At 43.2% G+C, this 26,740-nt stretch overlaps 1 protein-coding gene across 2 annotated transcripts in view; it reads left to right on the plus strand.

The window, feature by feature from the left end:
- The first annotated feature begins 412 nt into the window (after positions 1 to 412).
- The window catches only part of nol4la (nucleolar protein 4-like a), a 37,897-nt gene continuing 11,569 nt past the window's right edge, over positions 413 to 26,740 (plus strand). Inside the window, exons 1-10 of one of the 2 annotated variants that reach the window (XM_061904041.1) lie at positions 413 to 1,192; positions 12,708 to 12,863; positions 18,185 to 18,296; positions 18,891 to 19,000; positions 21,916 to 22,057; positions 23,594 to 23,886; positions 23,953 to 24,138; positions 24,641 to 24,829; positions 24,897 to 25,013; positions 25,308 to 25,500. In XM_061904041.1, coding sequence (XP_061760025.1) covers positions 851 to 1,192; positions 12,708 to 12,863; positions 18,185 to 18,296; positions 18,891 to 19,000; positions 21,916 to 22,057; positions 23,594 to 23,886; positions 23,953 to 24,138; positions 24,641 to 24,829; positions 24,897 to 25,013; positions 25,308 to 25,500 — 1,840 coding nt within the window. In that variant the 5' untranslated portion in view covers positions 413 to 850. Of the gene's footprint in view, positions 1,193 to 12,707; positions 12,864 to 18,184; positions 18,297 to 18,890; positions 19,001 to 21,915; positions 22,058 to 23,590; positions 23,887 to 23,952; positions 24,139 to 24,640; positions 24,830 to 24,896; positions 25,014 to 25,307; positions 25,501 to 26,740 lie in introns of both variants that reach the window. The other variant, XM_061904040.1, reaches the window with a different exon arrangement.

Genomic DNA, 26,740 nt, shown 5'->3' on the forward strand with positions numbered 1-26,740 from the left:
TGTTGCAATATCTGCAAGGGCACTTGTGACATAAATGCACTCATTTATATTTAAATAAATAATTTAACAAAGAAACACATGTGCCTTATTGCACAGGACGGTTTTTTTTAAAGTCTGCATGAAGTGCTCTGAATTCTGATGGTGCTTCCGTTTCACTTAATGTGTAAAAAACACCATTTCGTTCACTGTATAGGGAGGATGACAACGATAATAAACGTTGTGTGCAGTGTGTATGGCGGGATAGGTCTGCCATTGCACACAGGAGGTTCAATGCAAGAGATGCCATTCAAACAGGTGTGAGGAGAGGGAGGCGCATGTGGGTCGGCCATGGGGGCCACGTATGGCGCACATTGTGAGCATCCTCGCATATTTGAGGTCGAGACCATCGCATATGACAAATAGTGCCGGTGGTTTAAAAGTATATCATTAGACACTGGAAACGACTTTTGTTTGCGCGCTTTTGTCCCAACTGGGGTGGTGTCCTTTTTTTTTTTGTCCCCGGGGAGAAGAAAAAAGGACGTTTTTACGCACAGGTGGGAGATGGCCGCCCGGCATAGGACACCCCCCCTCTCTCTGCTCCTCAGCTCCTGATTTGAGGAAGTGACATTTATCACCGCTGCGGTTTGGGACAGCGCTGCTCCGCTGCAAACAGGTGTGCTGCTGCCCGGCTCTTCATCTTGCGCCAGTCAGGAACCAAGGCGTCCCGGAAGAATCGAGTGGGACGGCGGCGGCGGCAGCGGCGGCGGGGGGTGGTCGAAGGAGGAGGAAGCCGCGGAAGTGTGTTCTTTATTAGCCCGAGCTGTTGGATCCAGACGGGGGGAGAGAGGGAAGGTGGGAGCGAGGGCGAGCAATGGCAACGAAGAAGGCGTGCGTGGATGCGCCCAAGAGGAGCCGGAGTCCGGTCGTGTTGGAGGCGGAGATGTTCAGTGAATTTCAGGACTGGTGTCTCCGCACTTATGGAGACTCTGGCAAAACAAAGACCGTCACCCGGCGAAAATATAACAAAATCATGCAGACGTTGTTGCAAAACGACGAGTCGGACGGCGTGTACGTCGACAACAGCCACATTAACGCCAAATTCAAATTCTGGGTGAAGTCCAAAGGATTTCAGGTGGGCACCAACGTTTTGGGAGAGCACAACAAGAAAGGAGCTCCAGGGAAGCCCGTGCTATATGTCCCGGTCAAGTCAACGGTAAAGTGTGTGTACGTGTACGTGTGCGTGAGTGCGTGTGTGCGTGTGCGCGTGTGCGCGCACGAGATGTCCCGTCTGTAAGTTGTCGTGATTTTACTGCTCTTAACAAGCACCTGTCACATGAACAAAATAAGTATAAGGTTTTGTCGTCCCGGCTGCACCCTCATCCCCCTTCCTGATAACGCTTCACTTTGTCCACATCCCAGCCAGATCAGCCCCACTCTCATCCCTGCTGCCATAGCAACGCCGGTGCCTCCCGGCGCTGGCGATGCTGAGAGGCTGCTGTGCACGGCCGTGACAGCGAGGTGGGTCCAGGCTTAAAAGTATCGTACTGATAATGCGCTGCATTACACTTCCGGACCGGACCGTGCACATCTGTAGTCACGGTGCGCGTGCACGTGTGCAGCGGCATGCGATGCCGGCTCGCCTCTGTTAGGACGCTCCAAGGGGGCCTCCTTAACTTAGAAGATGCTACAGTCACCTGCTGGTGGTGGTTGTGGCTGTCAGGTTGATTGTCCGCTGGTAAATTAGCAACCCCGTCTTAAACCCACGGACAATGTTCACATGTGTGATGTATGTGCACAAAAAATGTCACTCTTTATTAGAAGATATGACTGTGCATGCATGGGACTGTATAGGTGTCAGTCTGTCTGAGTGGCACTTTTCATTGTCCTGGCCAGGATGCAGATCCACTCATGGACACTCGTTGCTCTGGCAACACCTGTGTACTCTGAGGTTGCCTGCCTCTGCTGCAGACTCAACCTTAAATATTTATATAGACCCATATTTATACATATGTAGACACGTGTGTATTTGACTTCAGACAAAAGTCATGCATTTCACAGGCTAACTGACGTCCTGTGAGTTGTGGTGATTAGTGTCCATGCATGCATGCAGGGCTGTGCCTGAAACAAAAGGCTTATTGCAGTGACAAACACACACACAGTTTGTGCTCAATTTCACCTCGACATGCACGACAACTTGACATGTAAAATAGTGGAAGTGTAAAAGGTCACCCACATGTCCCACTGCACATCTCAGGGTTAGAGGGGTCATACAGAGCTGTTTTCTCTCGTAAAAGTCAACAACTGTACACAGTACACCGCCAGCCCCTACAGTATGAGTGGGCGTGCACGTGGATGGTATTTTGGCCCACCGTGACAGTGAAGAGACAGCCACCATTTTAAATAAGCGCCTTCTGGGAATAATCAACCTGGTCTCTCTGGACCCATAAGAGCAGAAACACATTGTGTTAACAAACCAGACGAGATATTGGCACAGATTAGAGTGTAAATCCTTTTGATTTGTGTTGAATAGTGCAGACCCCTCCACAGGTGCTACACCTGTGTGAATGCACAATTTAGACCGCCTTTAGAAACGCTCATAATCTCTACTCAATATTATGTTTCCCCCTGGACAAGAGGGCAGGTGTGAATACTCCTCGCAGGTGCACATGCATCCTGCACAAAATGTTTTAAGTGGCTTCTGTGTGTGTGTTTTTTTTTTAATTTAAGTGATGTTTCTGTTTTCTCAGATGTTCTTGGGACAATCCAGTTGGCATATGTCACCAATTTATTATTAGAATAGGTTTTATTGAGAATAGTGCGCACGCTTTGTAGCTAATGTCATGTGACGGAGAGAGACCTGCTCCTGACTCAGCACCACTTGGGAAATTGAAGGAAGAAACAAAACATTAGGCAACATTAGGCCTTTAATGATGACTCAGAAGCAACAAATGTATATGCATATGGATGATGAAGTAATGCAATGCCATTTTTCATTGCACACGCGTTTGAGGCCTTGTATATAGGCCGCCGTGGTCCAGTACAAAAGTGAAACACGTGCATGCGGACGTCCCAACTCACACACAATGGTCATTGCCTAGCCGTACGGCTGCAGGCCTATGGGGGCGTGTCCCTGGAGCTCCAGCATTGGACGCCCCACTGCAGCTGCTCCCGGGCCGTGCCAAGTTTCTGTATGGGGGCAGGCATGGGGTGAAATGACGAGAGGCTCGGTGGGGGGCAGGGATGGATGCTGGATGATGTGCAGACAGAGAAGGTCTCTTCTATGTGTAAGCGATGCGTACAAGGCGGCTTTAGTGTGTGTTCGGACAAAGGCTCATGGGCGCAGTCGTGGTGAACAGTGCCGACTCGGTGAAGAGGCGTCTGTCCAAGGCTGACACTGAATTATTCTACCTAGGCTGTATGTCCATGTTGTCTCACGCTTTTTCTGCAAAGCTCTTCCAGTAGCCCTCAGTGTGGAGAAGCAACCTCGTTTTGCTCTCATTATGTCCTGATTAGAGGAGGAGGGGGATAGAACCAGAAACAGACACAGAGACCACCAAATTGCATTCTATAGAGGGAAAATTAAAAAGAAGGCACATGGTCGCCCAAAATGTATTTTGTCCCTTCAAGTGAGCATTGTGCTGAAATGTAAACATCATTGCTAGCTGCTGCTTTTAGTTGTCATGTCAACTGAAATCTGTAACTATCCCTGATTAACGCTCTCAGCAGGTTTTGGTGGCTACGCTGCAAATACATACAGCATCTCGTAAACACTAGTTCAAATTGTAAGTCTAAGTCCAAAAATAAACCAATGGGTGCTAGGATGAGTAATCAATCAACTTAATAATTTTTGATTGTGGCGTGCAGGACTAATAAGACTTGGACAAACTTTATTGACCTCAAGGATATTGTTTGGCACATTATAGATCATTATTGGAAAAGATAACTGTAAAGCACTCCCAATAAGGGCACTAAAAAGAGGAAAAAATAATAAATACAATACAACAAACAATACCAACAATACAGAAGTGATGGTATACAACAGCAGCAATAAATAAAATAAATGACAAGTATATAAAACTTTAATATACACTATAAACAAAGAAAGGTGTGATAACCTTAAGCAGCATAGTAATAAACCAGTATTATTTATTACAGGTTGCAGACTGGTTGTACAGCTGGATGGAGTACAGAATAACGTTTTATGTTTATGTTTCATTTAGTTTTAAATGCAAAAGTAAATAAAAAAGATAGGGTGACAAAAGTTTGTTCTCTGAAGGATTCAACATTGAACCTTTTAAGTAACTTCCTAACAGGACAGCAGACAAATTGATTTTCAGGACAGTGCGTCCATGCTAAATAAAAGCCTTCATTGGGATGTCCTCTTTCTGAGATAGAACCTATTATTCTTGAAAAGGGGACTCTAGACGTGAGAAGAGGAACATCATCATTATTATCTGATTAATTAGGCCACGTTTCCCCCGAGAGGCCCTCTTTTGGGGAAGGGCCACAGAGTCAAAAGAATACTGGCCATATTATACCACAGCATTTGCATAAATACAATTTTAAGGGGAATTCTGAATCTCCTGTGCTTTTGTCACAAGTTTTTGTTTAATTTCTGTCTGTCTGGCAGCACGTATCAGAGGGACACATGGCAGCACTCTCATGGGTTCCCAAATGTTCCCCACCTTAAACGAGAATCACAGAGTGGTTCTTAGACCTTTGGAGGTAGCCACAAATAAGCTTGAACTTAGCTTTAATAATAAGCAGTTGTTTGTTAGATGTTCATAAGGCAATGTCAATATTGGGGTCATTGGTGGCAAAATGCAAACTGTACATATGTGATACTTTGTGCATGTGCTAGAATGTGCACATGTATAAAGAGGGGGTCGCTGATCGCTTGCTCCGTCTTTCCTCCCTTCAGCACCCTCTCTGTTGCCATGGAGAGATGGTTCTTTGCGTTCCCATAGGAGGAGAAATTAACACCATTTTTAACTGGCCTGGAGGCCTCCCCCCTGTGTGGGAGACAGTCATAGTTGTGCTCCTCACACACACAGTCACACATGTCTTTAAGTCTGCAATAATCCCCCTCATGCACCGCTACTGTCATTTTAATGCCCCTCCAAGGGCAACATTTAAGGAATAGGGACAGTTTGGGAGTGGAGACAAATTGTGAAATTGGACTTTGCTTGTGATGTCGCATTAATGTGGTCATTTACATAACATATGCTACTGTAGTGAGGGTCACAAGCAGGATGGGTGGTTCTCTCACTGGCTCAGTATAGTATATTGGGAATGTCACCCTTGCTAACAAATAATGTTCCTTATGAGAGCAGCCCAGATACACACACACACACACACACACACACACACACACACACACGCACACACACACACACACACACACACACACACACACAGACACACACACACACAAACACACACAAACACACACACACACACACCACACACACACACACAACGTAGGGTTGAAGCTCGGTGCACTTAATATGAAATTAATGATAGACTTTGTGAGCTGAGGCAGAGGGGAGAGGATTACGGTAAAAAGAAAGGACAGGGACGAAGAAATATAAAGGAATACAGAAAAAGAACTAATAATCTTTCATATCTCTGTTTTATGTCATATGCACCTTAACCTGTCACCATCAATCATACGCAAACACACTGGATACAAGCGTTGCCCCCATTTACATGTCCATTAGCATATTTACAGACCTCTTGTCCCATCCGCAGAGAGATCATCTGAGTCACAAGTGCTGATGACTTCAAGTTTTTTTTTTTAATGAATGCACATGCAAACGTAAACGGAGGGCACACTGGTATGGGCTCAAATGCAAAAAGTCAGATTACAAATACAAAACTTAGAATATTTTCTACAATTAAAGTGACCTAACTTCTGCATTTAAAAGGTCTGTTTGCAACTTCCTCACAGTTACATATTTCAAAACAAGAATCAGAACAAGAACACCACCGGCTATGTTAGTTTGCCATTACTGGTTTAACAGACGATATATATATATATATATATATATATATATGTATTTAAAGTGTTTGTATTTTTCACGATTACTAATTACATTAATCTCTCGCCACATCGCACTTTAAATATTTTCAGAATTTTTGTAATAATATTTTAAAGCATATTCGACACTTTTTGATCCTACATGTATGCATTTTAAAAATGGCAAAATAAACTAAATATATTAATACCACAGTAGTAATGGCCCTTACAGGTCACCAAACCAGATCGCTGATCAGTATTGTGGCCACTGATTGGCTGAGCCTGAGGCAGCATTTTTTTTTTGGATTAAAAGAGTGTATATGTGATTTAAATGTGTTGATTTATGTCTAAAGTGCTCTCATAATGTTGCAAATTCTACAAACCCTGTTTCCATATGAGTCGGGAAATTGTGTTGGATGTAAATATAAACGGAATACAATGATTTGCAAATCATTTTCAACCCATATTCAGTTGAATATGCTACAAAGACAACATATTTGATGTTCAAACTGATAAACATTTTTTTTTTGCAAATAATCATTAACTTTAGAATTTGATGCCAGCAAAACGTGACAAAGAAGTTGGGAAAGGTGGCAAAAAAAAACTGATAAAGTTGAGGAATGCTCATCAAACACTTATGTGGAACATCCCACAGGTGTGCAGGCTAATTGGGACCAGTTGGGTTGCATGATTGGGTATAAAAGCAGCTTCCATGAAATGCTAAGTAATTCACAAACAAGGATGGGGTGAGGGTCACCACTTAGTAAGCAAATTGTCGAATAGTTTTAGAACAACATTTCTCAACAAGCTATTGCATGGAATTCAGGGATTTTACCAATAATACGGTCCGTAAAATCATCAAAAAGTTCAGAGAATCTGGAGAAATCACTGCATGTAAGCAATGATATTAGGAACTTTTGATCCCTCAGGCGGTGCTGTGTCAAAAACCGACATCAGTGTGTAAAGGATATCACCACATGGGCCCAGGAACACTTCATAAAAACACTGTCAGTATTAACAGTTGGTCGGTACATCTGTAAGTGCAAGTTAAAACTCTACTATGCCAAACCAAACCCATTTATCAACAATATCCTGAAACGCCGCCGGCTAGGCTGGGCCCGAGCTCACCTATGATGGACTGAAGCAAAGTGGAAAGGTGTTCTGTGGTCTGACAAGTCCACATTTCAAATTATATTTGGAAACCGAGGACGTGGTGTCCTCCCGAACAAAGAGGAAAATAACCATTCGGATTGTTATAGGCGCAAAGTTTAAAAGCCAGCATCTGTGATGGTATGGGGGTGTATTAGTGCCCAAGGCATGGGTAACTTATACATCTGTGAAGGCACCATTAATGCTGAAAGGTCCATACAGGTTTTGGAACAACATATTTTGTCATCCAAGCAACATTATCATGGACGACCCTGCTTATTTCAGCAAGACAAGTGTTACAACAGCGTGGCTTCATGAAAAAAAGAGTGCGGGTACTTTCCTGGCTCACCTGCAGTCCATACCTGTCTCCCATCCAAAATGTGTGGCGCATTATGAAGCGTAAAATACGACAGCGGAGACCCCGGACTGTTGAACGACTGAAGCTCTACATAAAACAAGAATGGGAAAGAATTCCACTTTCAAAGCTTCAACAATTAGTTTCCTCAGTTCCCAAACGTTTATTGAGTGTTGTTAAAAGAAAAGGTGATACAACACAGTGGTGAACATGTCCTTTCCCAACTACTTTGGCACGTGTTGCATCCATGAACTTCTAAGTTAATTATTATTTGCAAAAAAATTAAGTTTATGAGTTTGAACATCACATATGTTGTCTTTGTAGTGCATTCAATTGAAAATGGGTTGAAATGGATTTGCAAATCATTGTATTCCGTTTATATTTACATCTAACACAATTTCCAAACTCATATGGAAACGGGGTTTGTATTTAAGAGGTGTGCATGTTGACTACTGAGCTAAAAGCCCTTTGAGACACTAGTGATTTAGGGCTATATAAGTAAACATTGATTGATTGATTGAAGATAGCCAGCACTATTTGAGAAAAAACACTCGCAAAGAGATGCATGCGCCTGTCCCCAAGGAAATGTATTCAATAACAAAATTACTGAAAAAAATTGAGGATGTTGTTGCATCGTTGCTGTTCTGTTATGTCTGGACAACCAATTTTTTTTTTTTATTTCAATTAAAGTTAAAGTACCAATGATTGTCACACACACACTAGATGTAGTGAGATTATCCTCTGCATTTGACCCGCTCCCCTCACCCCCTGGGAGGTGACGGGAGCAGTGGGCAGCAGCCATCATTTTTGGTGACCACAAATTCTAACCCTTTATGCTGAGGGAGGTAATGGGTCCAGTTTTTATAGTCTTTGGTATGACTCGGCCGGGGTTTGAACTCACGACCTACCGATCTCAGGGCGGACACTCTAACCACTAGTCCACTGAGCAGGTTGTTATGGCTTGACACAATCATAAAAAGATTATATTCAAGAAAGAAAATAGTGTCCAGGGTGTACCCTGCCTTTTGCCCGAGTGCAGCTGGGATCGGCTCCAGCACCCGCCGCGACCCTGTAAGGGACAAGCGGTAGAAAATGGATCGATGGGCCGCACAACGTTCATGCACATTCCTGAGCTTGTGACGGGGAAACCCACATCTGACAGAAGATTGGGATGTCACCCCATGGTTGCTACTTTTTGTTTGTTGAGGTGTAAGAGGGGCCCCCAAAACCCCATCAGCCCGGAGGCCCCCCTGCTTAACAACACATTGGCAAGTTAGCGCCCCCGAGGCATCTGCGTCAAGGTTGCAAAACTGCCTCCAACACAAGCACATGCAGTGGAGCAAAAAAGTATTTAGTCAGCCACCGATTGTGCAAGTTTTCCCACTTAAAATGATGACAGAGGTCTGTAATTTTCATCATAGGTACACTTCAACTGTGAGGGACAGAATGTGAAAAAAAATCCGGAATTCACATTGTAGGAATTTCAAATATTTTATCTGTAAATTATGGTGGCAAATAAGTATTTGGTCAATAACAAAAATTCTACTCAATACTTTATAATACAACCTTTGTTTGCAATAACAGAGGTCAAACGATTACTATAGGTCTTTACCAGGTTTGCACACACAGAGGCTGGTATTTTGGCCCATTCCTCTATGCAGATCTTCTCGAGAGCAGTGATGTTTTGGAGCTGTCCCCAAGCAACACGGACTTTCAACTCCCTCCACAGATTTTCTATGGGGTTAAGGTCTGGAGACTGGCTAGGCAGCTCCAGGACTTTCAAATGCTTCTTACGGAGCCACTCCTTCGTTGCCCGGGTGGTGTGTTTGGGATCATTGTCATGCTGGAAGACCCAGCCACGTTTCATCTTCAAAGCTCTCACTGATGGAAGGAGGTTTTGGCCCAATATCTCACGATACATGGCCCCATTCATTCTTTCCTTAACACGGATCAGTCGTCCTGTCCCCTTAGCAGAAAAACAGCCCCAAAGCATGATGTTTCCACCCCCATGCTTCACAGTAGGATGGTGTTCTTGGGATGCAACTCAGTATTTTTCTTCCTCCAAACACGACGAGTTGAGTTTATACCAAAAAGTTCTATTTTGGTTTCATCCGACCACATGACATTCTCCCAATCCTCTGCTGTATCATCCATGTGCTCTCTGGCAAACTTCAGACGGGCCTGGACATGCACTGGCTTAAGCAGGGGGACACGTCTGGCACTGCAGGGTTTGATTCCCTGTCAGCGTAGTGTGTTACTGATGGTAACCTTTGTTACGTTGGTCCCAGCTCTCTGCAGGTCCTTCACCAGGTCCCCCTGTGCGGTTCTGGGATTTTTGCTCACCGTTCTCATGATCATTTTGACCCCACGGGATGAGATCTTGCGTGGAGCCCCAGATCGAGGGAGATTATCAGTGGTCTTGTATGTCTTCCATTTTCTGATAATTGCTCCCACAGTTGATTTTTTCACACCAAGCCGCTTGCCTATTGTAGAGTCACTCTTCCCAGTCTGGTGTGGTCTACAATTCTTTTCCTGGTGTCCTTCGACAGCTCTTTGGTCTTGGCCATAGTGGAGTTTGGAGTCTGACTGTTTGAGGCTGTGGACAGGTGTCTTTTATACAGATAACGTGTACAAACAGGTGCCATTAATACAGGTAAAGAGTGGAGGACAGAAGAGCTTCTTAAAGAAGAAGTTACAGGTCTGTGAGAGCCAGAGATCTTCCTTGTTTGAAGTGACCAAATAATGATTTTTCACCATAATTTACAAATAAATTCTTTAAAATTCGTACAATGTGAATTCCTGGATATTTTTTTCACATTCTGTTTCTCACAATTGAAGTGTACCTATGATGAAAATTACAGACCTCTGTCATCATTTTAAGTGGGAGAACTTGCACAATCGGTGGCTGACTAAATACTTTTTTGCCCCACTGTGTAGCAATGGAAACTGCAAGTTATTCTATGAAAAAGCAACTGAATCAGGACGTGGCTTATATTTGTTTCTTAAGGGGGGCAGAATCATCTTTTTTCACTGTTTGAATACAATGATTTTACATTATTGAGTTGTGTGCGTCAGTACAAATATTATTCTAAAACCTCATACTGGGACCAGCAGGTTGTCGTACGGTAAACATATCCGCCTTTGCACAAACAGCCGGCAGCTGCCTTATGAGTATAATTTAGTATGGTTGATTTGAAAAGTTTGGATCTTTCGCAGGGCAACACCTTATTTATCAGTTTGCCCGTGCAGCTCATTTGCGGTGTGATGCGTCTCCTCCATCTCTCTTGTCTTTGTGACCCAGCTGCTTCCTGTGAACCGCCCTGCCTCCTCCTCCTGACCTGCCTGTGTGCAGGACTGCTCCTCTCTCCCCATCAGCGACTCTGCCGTGTGTGTGTGTGCGCGTGCGTGCTTGTGTGTGTGTGTGTGTGTGTGTGTGTGTGTGTGTGTGTGTGTGTGTGTGTGCGCAAGACTGCCAGCGGGGGTGGGGGCAGCCGACTCAAACCCTCCAGTCTCCTAGCAACAGAGCGGTTTGTTGCGGGACAGGGAGCCGAGGATGGGGGCTGGTTGTACAGTGGCAGGGGAGTGCAAAGTCCTGCGGGATTATAAAGAAAGAGAGAAGGAGAAAAAGCAGGATGAGAGTGTTGCAGTGCTGTGTTCATGATGTCTCGTTGCCACTTAGGGATGCTGACATGTCTCCTTTGCTCTTTAAAACGGCACGTTGCTGATGAGACCAAATATCTACAGCTCCATTCAACAGCTGTTTTCCTATGAGATGCTTCCAGCTCTGCCCGGTAGACCTGTACTGTACTTGAACACACATAGCACGCACAAATAGTGACTCTCGTTTGGAAGCATTATTCTGGCAACCGCTTGCAGAAGCCCAAGACGGCCTTGGCTGTTAGGATGGATAATGAAAGACGTGGCCGCATTTTCTTCCCGTTGCTTTTGTTTTTTATTACAGAATCTTTTGTCACTAGCAAGTGGGTGCTGGTGAGCAATTTTGGAGGAATTCAGCAGCGGTGCAATGCACACACCACAGTTGTATGAGATTATCTAAATCCAGCGTGAATGGACCTGACACCATTGTCCCAAGCAGCGGCAGTGGCACTGCTGATGTCGCTTGAGAGTGTGTGTGTGTGTGTCTGTCTGGGGGGTGGCGGGGGATGATGATACCTCGCTAGATTACACGTGTGATGATGAGGTGGAGGATTGTTATTATTACATTTATTATCGTTACATTTAGCCCATGCTGACAGGGGAGATGGACTCAGAAAAGGGGAGAGCGGGCCGGATTAAAACAAACCAGGCTCTGTGAGCCGGTTTTAGTTGCCATGGCAACGATCATTACCTCGCACTTGGGAGAGCCGGAGCCAGAACAGAGAAGGAGGGTGGAGGAGATACAGTAAGAAATAGTGAAAGATAGTCTGGACCGATGGAATTATGGGATAAAGACGTATAGTAGAAGGAGAGCAGGAAAATGAAAATGTCAGGTTCCAGGAACAGCGTGGAAATGTCAAGGTGGTAGGGAGAAAAGTGTGCTGCCCACGGTGCCTTGTGAGAACTTTTTGAACCCGGGATTCTCCTCTCATTCGAACAAGCTCACTTCTTACTAGAAGCCTTTCTCCAGGAAATGTCAGCGCTTCATCTCTTGTGGAAGACCAGTCCAGTTACATCATGCTGGGGCACTTCTTGTTTATATTTAATGTTACTGTATTATTGGCGTGAAAGAGTTAGAAAACTCAAAGAAAAGGGAAAGGAAAGACCCATGGGGAGCCGTGGATGCAGCCGTTGTCCTGGCGATCCCACTTCTACGGTGTGTCACATGACCCTTTGCCCAGCACACCTGCTCGAGAGAAATCTGTGGCTGTTTCTATGGCGACAAGGTCAGCGGTGCAGGAGGCAGGATGACTGCTAGGGGTGTTGGTGGGAGTGTAGTGTTGGTTTTGAACAGTTTTTTTTAAATGGTGCGGAAATGAGGCGACGCGCGCCGACCTCTCGAGCTGTAAGACCAACGTGAAGGCAAACCTTTTGTGTCGTGTGTGTGACTATCTGCACCTCCATGACCCACGTGCACAAACAACTACTCTGTCCACAAACACACGCTCTGGAGAATCTGTCTTCCTATTTTTAGTGATGATATACGCCATGGCAATGTCTTATCTGCGCAAACACTATATTAACATCGGTTTCTTTTTGTGTGTCAAGTGTTCAGATGGAAATTCAGCCCATGACAACTCCTCTTTGAAGCGCGTGGCTGTTGTAGAAGACTTCTTTGACATCATCTATGCCATGCATGTTGAGATTGGTGCTGACCCTGGCAGGGCACCGAAACATGCAGGCCAAAAGAAAACCTACAAAGCGGTGAGTTCTTCTTCAATTGCAAACTCTTTGACTGTACCAATGAGAAATAGATCAGGAAATCACATTAAACAAGTGGTTATAGCAACCTGCTTAAATACCGTCAAATCTTATTGTGTCTTTGATCAGCTGACTCCCCACTTTCCTTTATCGCAATCAACAGTTTGCAGTTGGAAATAAAGTCTTCTGAGTTTTTTTGTTAGCACAATTACGTGTTGTCGATATTGTGTTGTTGTAAAGCGACCTTGATTGTAAAAACAGGTGTTATGAAAATGGGAGGAGGAATCTAATTTCACTTCCCTTTTCACTTTCCTTTGTTTTTCGCTCTGTCACCAGAAGAGTCTGTCTTACGCTTGCAAGACATCATTGATGTTAAGGTTGAAAAGTTAACTTAAAAGAACAAAAGAGGCCTTGTCTGTTCTCAGTCTTGTGATGTGTGACTACTTTGGATGTGGCGATTGATCGGCTACCAATCAATATCGGACGATTTTCATGAAAAAGCATGTGATCGCTATTGCTCATTAATGCCTTTTAATGGCATTTGCAAAGGCCCTTCCTACTGGCTGACACTGTATTTATTTTTATTCCAGCTAATTATGCATCTCCATACACAGTGTGGAGCTGCTCTCCTATGTTCATAATTATCACTTGCATTGCAGCAAATAAACTGCTTTTCTTAGTATTTTAGGTATCATTATCAAGTATTAGGACGATATACATGCTACACACCGAGAGCAAGCAAGAGCAGGAATGCTAATAGCTAATATAGCTATCTTAAAACACCACAAAGAAATAGGTGCACAGTAAAGTTTAAGTGTAGATGGAGGCACGTTACAGCAAAAAGTAGCAGCTATTACCAGCAAATTAACAAGTAGATTAAAAAGACACTATTCATCCATCCATCCATTTTTGACCGCTTATTCCCTTTGGGGTTGCGGGGGGCACTGGTGCCTATCTCAGCAACAATCGGGCGGAAGGCGGTGTACACCCTGGACAGGTCGCCACCTCATTGCAGTGCCTAAAAAGACACGATAGAAACGATAATACAACAACTATTGGTTGGTCAGGATTGTCATAGTCAGTCCACCAGGTGTAAAAGAGCGGATCGATCCATAAATGAATTAGGTTGATACATCTATTTATTTTTAAATACATTTTTTGTTGTTTGGGTTAAAATTTACAAATTCAGGGAATTATTCCTTGAACACAGGAGGACTTTGAGGGCAAAATAATTTCAATGAACGATAGATATCATTTTTATATTTTGTTAAGTTGTTTTTCTAAAAAAAAAAATACATATGTAGTAATAGACCTCACCATGAATAAATGAAGAAATGTACAGTTAATACACGTGATTGCTATAGGCCAATCTCAGTCACGGATGATTGGTTCACACAATACACTACATGCAGTGTTACTACGTGTATTTATTCTTCTGCCACACGCACGCAACTACAGTTTTTTTTTTACAGTATTATAAATATGAGGTAGTGTGCTCGGAACCACAAAAACGGCGTAAAACTGTGACCACCTGTTTTACTCCAATTTTATAAACCAGGGTAGGATTTCCCATATTTGTCTGAAGTAACTCTTTGCATGTGTGCACATTATTTGCTGAGTCAGTCTCAGGCCAGCGTTTTCACAAATGTGAAAATGAGTTGTTAGTCAACATTTTGACTCCAGTGCACCATCTGTGTGTGTTTCATGTTGAGGCACTTTTTTTTTGCAGTCAAACTTGCCAAGTTGAGCAGTATGTTTAAAACTAATTGTTGACTGTTTTCTAAAAATAAACTTCTTTACATAAAACTGTGATATATGTTTTACTGTACATTGGTGATGGAAACATGAAATCTCAACCACTTCAGCCTGTTTCCATACATTATATTTTTTTAACACAAAAATGATAGATCTTTTGTTTTATTTTCTACTTCATAATTTTTAAAATACGTTGATCACAGTCAAGACAGTCGAGAGTGGAAAAGATTTCGGCCCTTGACCGACGGTCCCCATGTTTTATTCCCTTGATCTGTATATGTCAGGGGTCGGCAACCCGCAACTCCGGAGACGCATGCGGCTCTTTGGCCACTCTGATGTGGCTCAGCTGCATAATCTCCAACCCCCTGATTGTTTCGGGGTTTTTTGGAATTTGGTGCCTCTCAGGGACATCACTCTCAGACTACAATATTGAGAGTGTGCCGTGATGGCTTTACTTTTAACGTCCTCTACAACATGCTATCTGCATGCCGGCCGGATGCATGCATCCCGCTGCTTCTATCATCACATGTAAGAGATTGCAAGGCATATAGTCAACAGCCATACAGGTTACACTGACGGTTGTGATATAAACAACTTTAACACTCTTACTAAAATGCGCCACACTGTGAAACCACACCAAACAAGAATGACAAACACATTTCGGGAGAACACCACAGTAACACATTCTAAACGCAACATAACAAATACCCAAAGTCCCGTACATCCATGACACTTCCTGGCTATATTATACACCCCCGCGCCCCCAACCCCGCCCACCTCAATCGACGCACAGGGGGGGTGTATAATATAGCCAGGAAGTGTCATGGAGCGCCAAACCCCGCCCCGCCCCCTCCCCCCCTCCGTCCGTCGTTTGAGGTGGGCGGGGTTGGGGGCGCGGGGGTGTAAAATATAGTCAGGAAGTGTCATGGATGCAAAGGATTCTGGGTATTTGTTGTGTTGCATTTATGTTGTGTTACTGTGAGGATGTTCTCCCGAAATGTGTTTGTCATTCTTGTTTGGTGTGGGTTCACAGTGTGGTGCATATTAGTAAGAGTGTTAAAGTTGCTTATATCACAACCGTCAGTGTAAACTGTATCACCCAGTATGCCTTGCAGTCATGTACGTGTATCTGTGGAAGCCACATACAACATTTTGCTGGACTGGCAAGCAGTTTGTACATTTTGTAGAAGGTGTCTAAGACAATGGCTTTGTAGCATGCCCTTATTATTGTTGACTGGATGACCACCAGCAGATATTCGTGAGAATAGTTGCGGTTCCCATTGTCTTCTTTATTTTGTGAAACGGGTCAAAATGGCTCTTTGGGTGGTAAAGGTTGCCGACCCCTGGTATAGGTTAATGATTACAATTAGGGATTGGTACTAAAACCATGCTCAAAATGGCACCGGTGCCAACGTAAGCTGTAGTAACTAGACCAAAAAAAATAAAGAAACCATTGTTTCTTTATTTCAGTTCTAAATGACAGCTGTCACAGCAACCAGCAGCAAGTGATTGGCGATGATATTGCGCAAGTCACGTCTTGTAACTAATGTAGTGTCCTCACGCTCTTTTTAAACCTAATTGCCGACTTAAACCCCCCAACAGCAGCCCTAAAAACACTGCTAGCAATGCAGCGCTGGGCAAGCCAATAGATACAACAACACAACATTTTCACGTGATGCACGAATGATGATTAACTAAGAGAGGTTGCTTTCATGAACCCCCGAAATTATGAGCATCAGTATTAATAAAGACGTTGTTTGAACATTGTTTATGTTCTGTGTTGTTGCAATTATGATAATTTGCTGTAGTTTTTATTACTCATTTTCTTATACATTTATCTAATTGAAATAATTGAAGTATTTCAATTACAAGTGTGTTTAACTTGAATGTTACAAAATTAAAAAAGAATACAAAGTTTTTAGTTTTTTGTTGAGACACCATTTAACCACTGGTACTGTTTTCCAAGTACCCATTTGGTACTAGAATCATTCCAAATGCAAACAATAACCATTTCTATATGTAGGAACATACCCATGAAATCAACTTTAAATTAGCCACTGATTAGCATGTGTTTTCTCTGTCATAAAAATGATGTAATTGTACTGGTAACACAATGTATACGTTTTTAGCATCAGTAGTTACCAAGGTACAAAAACTAACCTTGCATGTGCACTATTTACAAGCGAAACTTATTCATATAAGCAATTAATCCTAAAATGTGAAAATAAGTGGTATAAACTCACGCAAAGTGAGATATGTCTATTTGTATATTTATTTGTTATATTTTTGATGATCATGCTTAAAGTTTTTGAAAACCCCTCATTGTCTGAGATTTTCAATTTGAGGTTTTCATAACCAATATTCAAAATCATATCAAAATAAGGCTTGCAATATCTGGACTTGTAAATCTAATTGCTAGAATAAACAAACCTTTGCACAACGTTCTAATTCTTTGAGTTTCACCTGTATACGCAGATGTGTCACATGGCTGACGCCTCCACAAAAGGGGTCTCCAACTTTGAAAGCTATTTTTACAAAAAGAAAGGAGAGCTGTGCTATTTCTGTTTTATCGGTATGACTGGCATTTAAATTGTACTTTATTTGCTAGGCAGCACTCCACTTAAACAGTGTGGTTATTGTGTTTATGCATGCTATTTGGGGCTAATTTGTCATTGAATAATGGAATAGGTCGGTAATGAACATTTATAAAAATACAGTTGAAGCAAATAATATTTGACCCTTTGGTGATTGATACTCAAAATCAGATGGTGAGCTACAGCTACCTGTTGGAGACACCTGCTCAAGAACAAAGACAACATGAGAGTTGATTGTGATGCCCTGACCAAGTGGTGCAGGACAAAACGAGGTCCTTTGTGTTTGCCGCTGTGTCGGACACGTTCACGGGACTTCGGTATCCCTCCTCCCTCCCCCACCCCTAAGGAACAAAAAATGAAAAATAAAGCCAATTTCTGTGCCCCTGCCCTGTAGAGAGGTCCTGTCACGTCTCATAGAGTGTACCCTTTTGAGGAGGCAGCATCACTGGGGCAGGGCATAATATGGAATTGTCACTGTGGCCTTCTGGGAGGAGCACACTCCTCTGGGTGGCCTTTCCCTCTCAGCTGCCTCAAGGGGCCATGATGTGTGGAGGGGGGCGGCGGGGGCAAAGGGGATGGGGTGCACTGGCAGTGGCGGTGGGCCTGGTGGGGGTGGGCACCCCTGCTGTCTCTCCATGGTCTTGTGAAGGTCGCATTTTCCAGGGAAACGCCAGAGGGGACGAGGAGGGGAGGGTGGCGCTGGAGACGAGCAGGGAGGGTAAGCCGACCATGACACGAAGGTGTAGATATGATAAGTGCCAGCAGAGAAATAACAACAGTAAGGAAGAAAAACACCATTGTGTTTTAAGGTATGGAAGATGTACAGGCTGCAGCTGGATTTAAGTCATGTGGGCACAAGAGAGAAGGGAAAATTCCAAGATTACACACATTCACTTTTACAGAAAACAAAAAAATTCTCTGCATACACTTTTGAAACCATTTTAAAGCCTTTCTGTGCTCAATCCCCTGACACAGATCGCAGAGACCTATGCCTTCCTGCCCAGAGAGGCGGTGACTCGGTTCTTAATGAGCTGCAGAGAGTGTCAGAAAAGGATGCACATCAACCCCAGCACTGCAGAGTTCAAAGGTAATATACCCTGTGGATGCCCCGCTCCATGTGTGCACACACAATTTGCTGATATGCTATTTTCAATCAAATACCATGCTGATCATGCAAGTTGCAAATCCGGGTGTAATGGAAATGTGGTGACAATGTTGCAAGTAATTTTCACACTGTTTGAAATATTTGTTTGTTCAACTTAGAACCATGCGATTTATTAAAAAAAAAAAACATTACTGTGGGTTGGACAACTTTTGAATCCGTCATTGATAAAACGAGTATGTAACCATCAGCAACATGATGTAACAAAGACTCAAGAGGGCTGGGTGCAGCCATAGAATGACTGAAGGGTCCCTCTAGTGGCCGACCAGAAGATTACAGTAGTATTGTTGCACTGCATAAATTACTACTTTAATTTAGTCACAATTACCAAGCTGATGTAGAGAGGTGTTCAAAAATGTTACTACATATATATAAACAGGCTATATTGAAATAAAATACCCCCAACACACACATGCAGGTGATTTATTTGAGGTAAAACAACGCATTTAATTTATTTGCTACCTACCCCACTAATTATATACTAAATCATTTTATTCATTGGTACTTTCACTTCTGCAGAAAATGACAGACCGACCTCTCTGGTCCCTGACCTCATTGATTACAACATGCCTCTTACTGCCACCTACCTGAAGCAAATGAAACTGCAGTGCATGACAGCCACGGAGAGGGTAAGTAACTGTTTGTGTGGAAGGAAGGAAAGAAATAAGGCAGGAAGCAAGGAACGAAGGAAAGAAAGAATGAAAGAAGAAAGAAAAGGTGTAGTGATGAATTAGTCGGGAAATCGAGCTCTTTCACGCCTCCCCAATTTACTCTAATTAAATTTGTATTGACGGCGTAAATCCCCTGCTTTTTTCCCTTTGAGGTTCATCGGCCTTTGTGTGTGGCCTCTCAACTTTTAAGTCAATATTAAAGAGTCGGTGCAGCGCGTCTGCTGGGAGGGGGCGCGCACTGTGAAACAGCTAGATTAAGTTCATGACGTCACGCTGGAAACCACGCCCACGCCAAGCTGTGACGGAAACACTCCCAAAGCGCTGTCACGAAAGTGCAGGGAGCTGCACTGTTGGGATGACAATGTAGACCCGAATTGCGCATAATTAGGATTATTGGGATTCATGGCCTAGACTGGGATTCGCGGTGAGTACGACTCTCATAATATGTATTAATTTAACTTGAATTAAATAGCTGCATAATTGTGTTGCGTATGTCTTCTGCAGGACAATTTTGAGATTGATATGGACACATATAAAAGTGTGTCTTAACATCATAACACACTCGTGTACATGATTACAGTGTAAACACAACAACAACATTCTTTATCAAGTAATAATTATGAACAATTATTAGTATAGCTCGTCATTCTTGCAAAATATTGAGACAAGTGACATTGTTAAGATGCAGATTTATTTTGGTGGTAATTTGTGTTTATTTTAAGGTCTGAATACATGTGCTTTAAAAAAAAAAAGAGTGCACAGAAATGATCAGACACTTTTATGGGTCCATGGCTGACTTGGTGTCCAACTGAGCATCCCCGTCCTCTTTGCAAAATAATTCAAACCTGTTTGCAAACTCACAGCATGATGGCTATATTGTGACGTGTGATGACTCTCACACAGGTTAGCTCAGCCTTGGTATGAAACATGAATGTCATTAGAGGACATGTGAATAGTTTGTTCTCCTTTGCCAATCCCCTGTCTTGCTCATGTTTATGTTACGCTACAACAAGCATGTTCCCTAACACAGTGGTTCTCAACCTTTTTTCAGTGATGTACCCCATGTGAACATTTTTTTAATTCAAGTACCCCCTAATCAGAGCAAAGCATTTTTCAGTTTCTGATTTATTAAATTGTATAACTGTGCACAATATTGCTAATTTGTAATGGTCTTTCCTGAACTATTTGGAAAAAAAAGATATAAAAATAACTAAAAACTTGTTGAAAAATAAACAAGTGATTCACTTATAAATAAAGATTTCTACACATAGGAGTAATCATCAACTTAAAGTGCCCTCTTTGGCGATTGTAATAGAGATCCATCTGGATTCATGAACTTAATTCTAAACATTTCTTCACAAAAAATAAATCTTTAACATCAATATTTATGGAACATGTCCACAAAAAAATCCATCTGTTAACACTGAATATTGCATTGTTGCATTTCTTTTCACAGTGTATGAACTTACATTCATATTTTGTTAAATTATTATTCAATAAATATATTTATAAAGGATTTTTGAATTGTTGCTATTTTTAGAATGTTTAAAAAAAATCTCACGTACCCCTTGGCATACCTTCAAGTACCCCCAGTGGTACGCGTACCCCCATTTGAGAACCACTGCCGTAACACAGTGTTGTTTAACCCCTGTGCCGTGAGATACAGTCTGGTGTGCCGTGGGAGATTATCTAGTTTCACCTATTTGGGTTAAAAATATTTTTTGCAAACCAGTAATTATATTCTGAAAATTATGTGTTGTTATTGAGTTTCGGTGCTGTCTGAAGCTCGGGAGAGTAACCATGTAATACTCTTCCGTATCAGTAGGTGGCAGCCGGTAGCTAATTGCTATGTAGATGTTGGACAGAGCAGGAGGCAGCGTGCAGGTAAACAGGTGTTTAATGCTCAAACCAAAAATAAACAAAAGGTGAGTGCCGCTAAAAAGGCATTGAAGCTTAGGAAAGGCTTTGCAGAACGAAACTAAAACTGAATTGGCAAAAAAGTAAACAAAAACAGAATGCTGGACGACAGCAAAGACTTACGGTGGAGCAAAGACGGCGTCCACAAAGTACATCTGAACATGACATGACAATCAAAAATGTCCCCACAAAGAAGGATAAAAAACAACTGAAATATTCTTGACAGCTAAAACAAAGTAGATGCGGGAAATATCGCTCAAAGGAAGACATGAAACTGCTACAGGAAAATACCAAAAAAAGAGAAAAAGCCACCAAAATAGGAGCACAAGACAAGAATTAAAATGGTACACACAGGAAAACAGTGAACAACTCAAAATAAGTCACGGCATGATGTGACAGGTAGTGACAGTACACCCACTTTGAGACAAGAGCTATAGTGATGTATATTTCGTTATGGCTTAAAGTTGAATCCAACAATTGCGACAACGACTTTTAACTGTCTACTGAGTTTTTTATGATTTCTGCTGGTGGTGTGCCTCCAGATTTTTTCAATGCAAAAAATGGGCTTTGGCTCCAAAAAGTTTGAAAAACACTGCCCTAACAGTTCAAAATAGCCCATCTTAAAGAAAGATATTACTTACTCGTTACATCTTGCAACACTGTTTCCTTCGCATGGTAGTTCCCGCCATCAGTGTATGAATGTGTCTGTGAATAGGTGAATGTGGAAGTAGTGTCAAAGCTCTTTGAGTACCTTGAAGGTAGAAAAGCGCTATACAAGTACAACCCATTTAAAATCGCCTCCATTCGCTTGTCGTTATGCTATCCCGTATCATAACGCCAATTAACAGATGCACAGATGTCATCTTTCTACTTGCAGAATGGATCAAAAGTTGCTTTCAAAAGTGTGAGACTTTCATGTGCACCCCCCCCCCCCCCCCCCCCCCCCCCGCCTCCAGGATGACAGTTCGGTGAGTAGCGAGGATATGAACGGTGCTGAGCCTGCATGGGTCGCAGCTGAGCAGCCACCAGTGCCTGAACCCAGTCTGCCGAATGGAGAACGGGCCAGCGACCCGGCAGCCATCGTCAAGGAAGAGGACGGTGAGTAACATGCAGTTTTTTGCACTTCTTCTTTATGAACATAATGGGTGTTACGCAGGAAACAGCTTGCCTTGTTCTTAGTGTACTAATCCAAATAAATCCAGTGGGTGGGACACCAGTGCAGCCCCAATCCGATGTGCACCCCTCTCTCTCAGGGTGCAGAGCTTTAGAAAAGTAGGACAAAGGCCAGTATTAACCCTCACACCATGGAAATACTGAAATTAGGGCAAGTCACGGAACGGAAGAACGGAACACATGACACATGCAGGATTCAACAGTGGAACTATGTACACTGAAGGCACCCCACCCCCCACAGTACACTCCTCATCCTCAATGCTCCGTCTTTGTTGTTTAAAAATACAGGATTTTTCTATTTTAACCCTTTGAACTCGAGCTGTCAAAAATAACAAGTTAACTTATGTGATTAATCAAAAAAAATATTGCATTAATCATGTACTATATGCAGATTAGGAGTTCAAGTATCCCGGAGTCTTGTTCACGAGTGAGGGAAGAGTGGATCGTGAGATCCACAGACGAGTTGGTGCGGTGTCTTCAGTAATGCAGACGCTGTATCGATCCGTTGTTGTGAAGGAGGAGCTGAACTGGAAGGCAAAACTCTCGATTTACCGGTCGATCTACGTTCCCATCCTCACCTAAGGTCATGAGCTTTGGGTTATGACCGAAAGGACAAGATCACGGGTGCAAGCGGCCGAAAGGAGTTTCCTCAGAGATAGGGTGAAAAGCTCCGTCATCCGGGAGGAGCTCAAAATAAAGCCGCTGCTCCTCCACATCGAGAAGAGCCAGATTAGTTGGTTCGGGCATCCGAACCCCTACATAGGGAGGTGTTTAGGGCACGTCCGACCAGCAGGAGGCCACGGGGAAGACCCAGGACACGTTTGGAGGACTTTGTCTACCGGCTGGCCTGGGAACGCCTCGGAATCCCCCGGGTGGAGCTGGACGAAGTGGCTGTTGAAAGGGAAGTCTGGGCTTCTCTGCTTAGGCTGCTGCTCCTGCAGAAGAAAATGGATGGATGGATATATGCAGATTATTCACGCAATTAATTTTGACCCCACCTCCTTCTTTACGTAATTACCTGAAAGGTGGCACACAGTCAGTTATCAGGTGAATTCATATGTCAAAGATGAGTAAAGAGACGCCAACTGGTGTCCTCGCTGGCATGTCTCACTTAAAAATGCACCTTGACTGGACTTTAGATACAACTGCTACCAAGTGTTGAGCAACTAAATGTAGTGCATTCAAGTAACTCAAACAGTATAAACATGCTCCTGAATGACAGTCTGACAATATAATTGCATTTGTGTCCAAATAGTGGGGTCTTTTATGTTAATTTAAATGGAGAAATTTAGGAAAAACAAAAAACAAAAACAAAAAATCAAGTGACAGCACTATATTGGACACCTGACCCATGTACTCATGAGGCAACATCAGCAAAATCCAACTCTCTTAAAACAGTCAGATTTTGATGATGAACAAATCCATTCCTCACCTCCTGTTCCGAATCCCCATCTCCAGCAGATGACGACTTCTCAGAGAGCAGCAGTGCCAACGGCATGCCGGCCCTGACCTCACCAGAGGTGCAGCCAGTGGGCGGGAACCTACCAGAGAGCAGCGTTCCATACGGGGAGGTGACGGAGAACCGATTGAGTGCACCGCTGGACTTTAGCACTACCTTGTCCTCGTCCTCCTCAGACGACCAGCAGCCAGTCAACCTGAGTGACAGACTGCTGCCAGCGGGGTGTTCGCCGCCAAACTCTTACCCAGCAGACCCAAACAGGAAGTACCCCATCAAAACAGAGTACTCCAACAAGGTAAACACTCACATTTCAATGCGTCATTGTATTAATATGGTTTTGAATATGCTTGGGTGTCTGTAGTCTCCTCCGTACAGCTCAGGGAGCTACGACTCGGTGAAGACTGAACTGAGCATGTGCGCGGAAGACTTGACCTCCGGCCGTGCGCAGATAGTTGATGATGATGACGACGATCACGATGACCATGACGACAGTGACAAAATCAATGACGCAGAGGGAATGGACCCAGAGAGACTTAAGGCCTTTAATGTAAGTAACCAGTCTATAGCCGAGGAATGAAGTACTCTTTATTTTTAGCCATTGTAGTCGCTAAATTATGAATATTTATCCTTTGCTTGACTACTCCTGTGCAATATAGGCTGCAAGAAAGTGAATTTCTGAGTCTTATTAAAACAAATAACTGTGACACACAAGCAATATTGTTCTTCACATGATGCAACGGTTCCCTTTTCACCGTCTGTGTGTGTATGTATGTGTGTGTGTGTGTGCGCGCGCGTACGTGTGTGTGTGCGTGCGTGTGCACATGTGTGCCCAACCTCCCCCCTGCCTCTTTATCTTATCCTCTTCCACTCTTGCCGTACGCTCCCATCCCCTCCCTGCATTTCCTCTCTTTTGTTTTCAACTCTCGCACCCCTCTCTCTCTTGCTGCACCTTCCACCCCCCCCCCCCCCCACACACACACACACACTCCATTTTTCTGCTCTACATCCTCTTACTCCCATCCCCCTCTGCCCGTCTCTTTCCCTCTCAGATGTTTGTGCGTCTGTTTGTGGATGAGAATCTGGACCGAATGGTACCCATCTCTAAACAGCCCAAGGAGAAGATCCAGGCCATCATGGAGTCCTGCAGTCGCCAGTTCCCCGAGTTCCAAGAGCGTTCCCGCAAGCGCATTCGCACCTACCTCAAATCTTGTCGTCGCATGAAAAAAAGTGGTTTTGAGGTATTTTTATGTTTGCGAAAACAGTATAAAAATACAAATGCATAACATTCAAAAATGTTGCTGCCAGATCCGACCGACACCTCCCCACCTCACCTCGGCCATGGCTGAGAACATCCTCGCCGCTGCATGCGACAGCGAAACCCGAAACGCTGCCAAGAGGATGCGGCTCGATGTCTATCCAGCGGTAAATGTTTTAGCAGTAAGCTTGGGAATCTGCAGGGAAGGGGTATAATACATTTCCCATCATAACATGAAATACAATCCCAGCTAAAAATTACATTTTAGAGATAATGCTCAGTTTAATATTGTGGTTGTTGTAAAATGATTGTATGACAAAGCACGGCTCTACATTACTGCAGACTATGCCTACGACAGTACACATATTGTTCAATGAATACTTCACTGTGTACAATCCAGTGGCTGGTGACTGTAAGCGCTAGATTTTTATATGCTTCTAAAAGGAAACATCTGCCTACAGGATGAGACTATCTCTGTGGACAAGCCCAGCACCAGGGATCCTGCATCTGTAGCCCCATCAAGCTTCGTCATTTCCAGCACAGCTTTTGCCCAAGACCAGCTCTACACCAATGGAGGCCTCAACTACAACCTGCGGGGATACGGCACGGTCGGCAGCAACCAGCAGAACGCTGCTGCTGCGGCACAAACCAATGGTGAGTTTAAGTATACCAAACTTCTTTTAAGTTCCATTGAAGATGAACATGACAGCCAGGTAGGTTTTCCTCTAAATTGTAACCAAGTTTCAAAATGTGGTTGTATTTTTTTAATTTCTAATAGAGAGTTCTGCCTCTGACATGAAGGCACAGATAGTCTGCAGAAATTAAGCATTGGCTTTTCTGGTCAAATGAGTGACAAAGTGTCCATTAAAGTGATACAATAAATTTACAAATGAGTAAACAAGAGGAAAAACCACAGTGAGTGAGCATAGTTCGGTTGGTAGAGTGACATTGCCAACTACTTGAGGGTTCCAGGTTCGATTCCTAGTCGCTGCCGTTGTGTCCTTGGGACACTTTACCCACCTGCTCCCAGTGCCACCCACACTGGTTTAACTGTAACTTAGATATTATGTTTCACTGAGTAAAGCACCTTGAGTCACTACAGAAAAGCGCTATAAAAATGTAATCCACTAATCACAATTTTATCAAGTACCATGCCCTTTGAAAAGACAAATAATGTGATACTATTAATCAGCGTTTACCTTGTAGAGCGGACTAATGCGGTGTATTTTTGAATCAGTTTTTCTGTCCAGTGTTGCCATATCCACTTATTATAAGTGACTTGTTTTCATAGAGCTGGTTGAGGGTTTCTCTCGTTACATCTTGCAACATTGTTTCCTTCGTGTACGAACCAGAGAATCAAGAGTTTATGTTCCATATAGACAGTGAGTGGCGGACTGGAGAAGTCAGCTTTAACAATAAACAATATGTGTGTCTATGAGTATGCGCATTAAAAGGTCATGATGGACGATATAGGACTAGACAGAATAAACTGAAACACATCAAACACAGAATCTGCAGCTTCTCAATATTTTTATGGTTAAATGTTAGGCTGCTAACACAGGACATGTTTTTAATGGTTTGTTTCTCTGATTTGGTCTTCTGCTTCCTCTCCTTCCCACTAACTTTCTTGGTTCCGATGATTTGAGGGCAAGATTGTGTCGATCTCTGAGCCACACTCAAATGCACACTTTCACTGTCAAAACGTATGTTTGTTACTTATGTAAACAAAGCAGGAACAGCAACGTGAACCACTTTATTACCTCTTTATTGCTCAAACAGCATAACCCTGTGACAAATATTACTTCAACCGGCGGTGAACATGCTGGTACCTCAAGGTACTGTATGCTCGCAACTTAAAGCTTAACAAAATGCTGAGAGTGTACGTATCTCAAAT

The sequence above is a fragment of the Nerophis ophidion genome, linkage group LG06 (assembly GCF_033978795.1).
Source record: "Nerophis ophidion isolate RoL-2023_Sa linkage group LG06, RoL_Noph_v1.0, whole genome shotgun sequence".
Taxonomy (NCBI): Eukaryota; Metazoa; Chordata; class Actinopteri; order Syngnathiformes; family Syngnathidae; genus Nerophis; species Nerophis ophidion.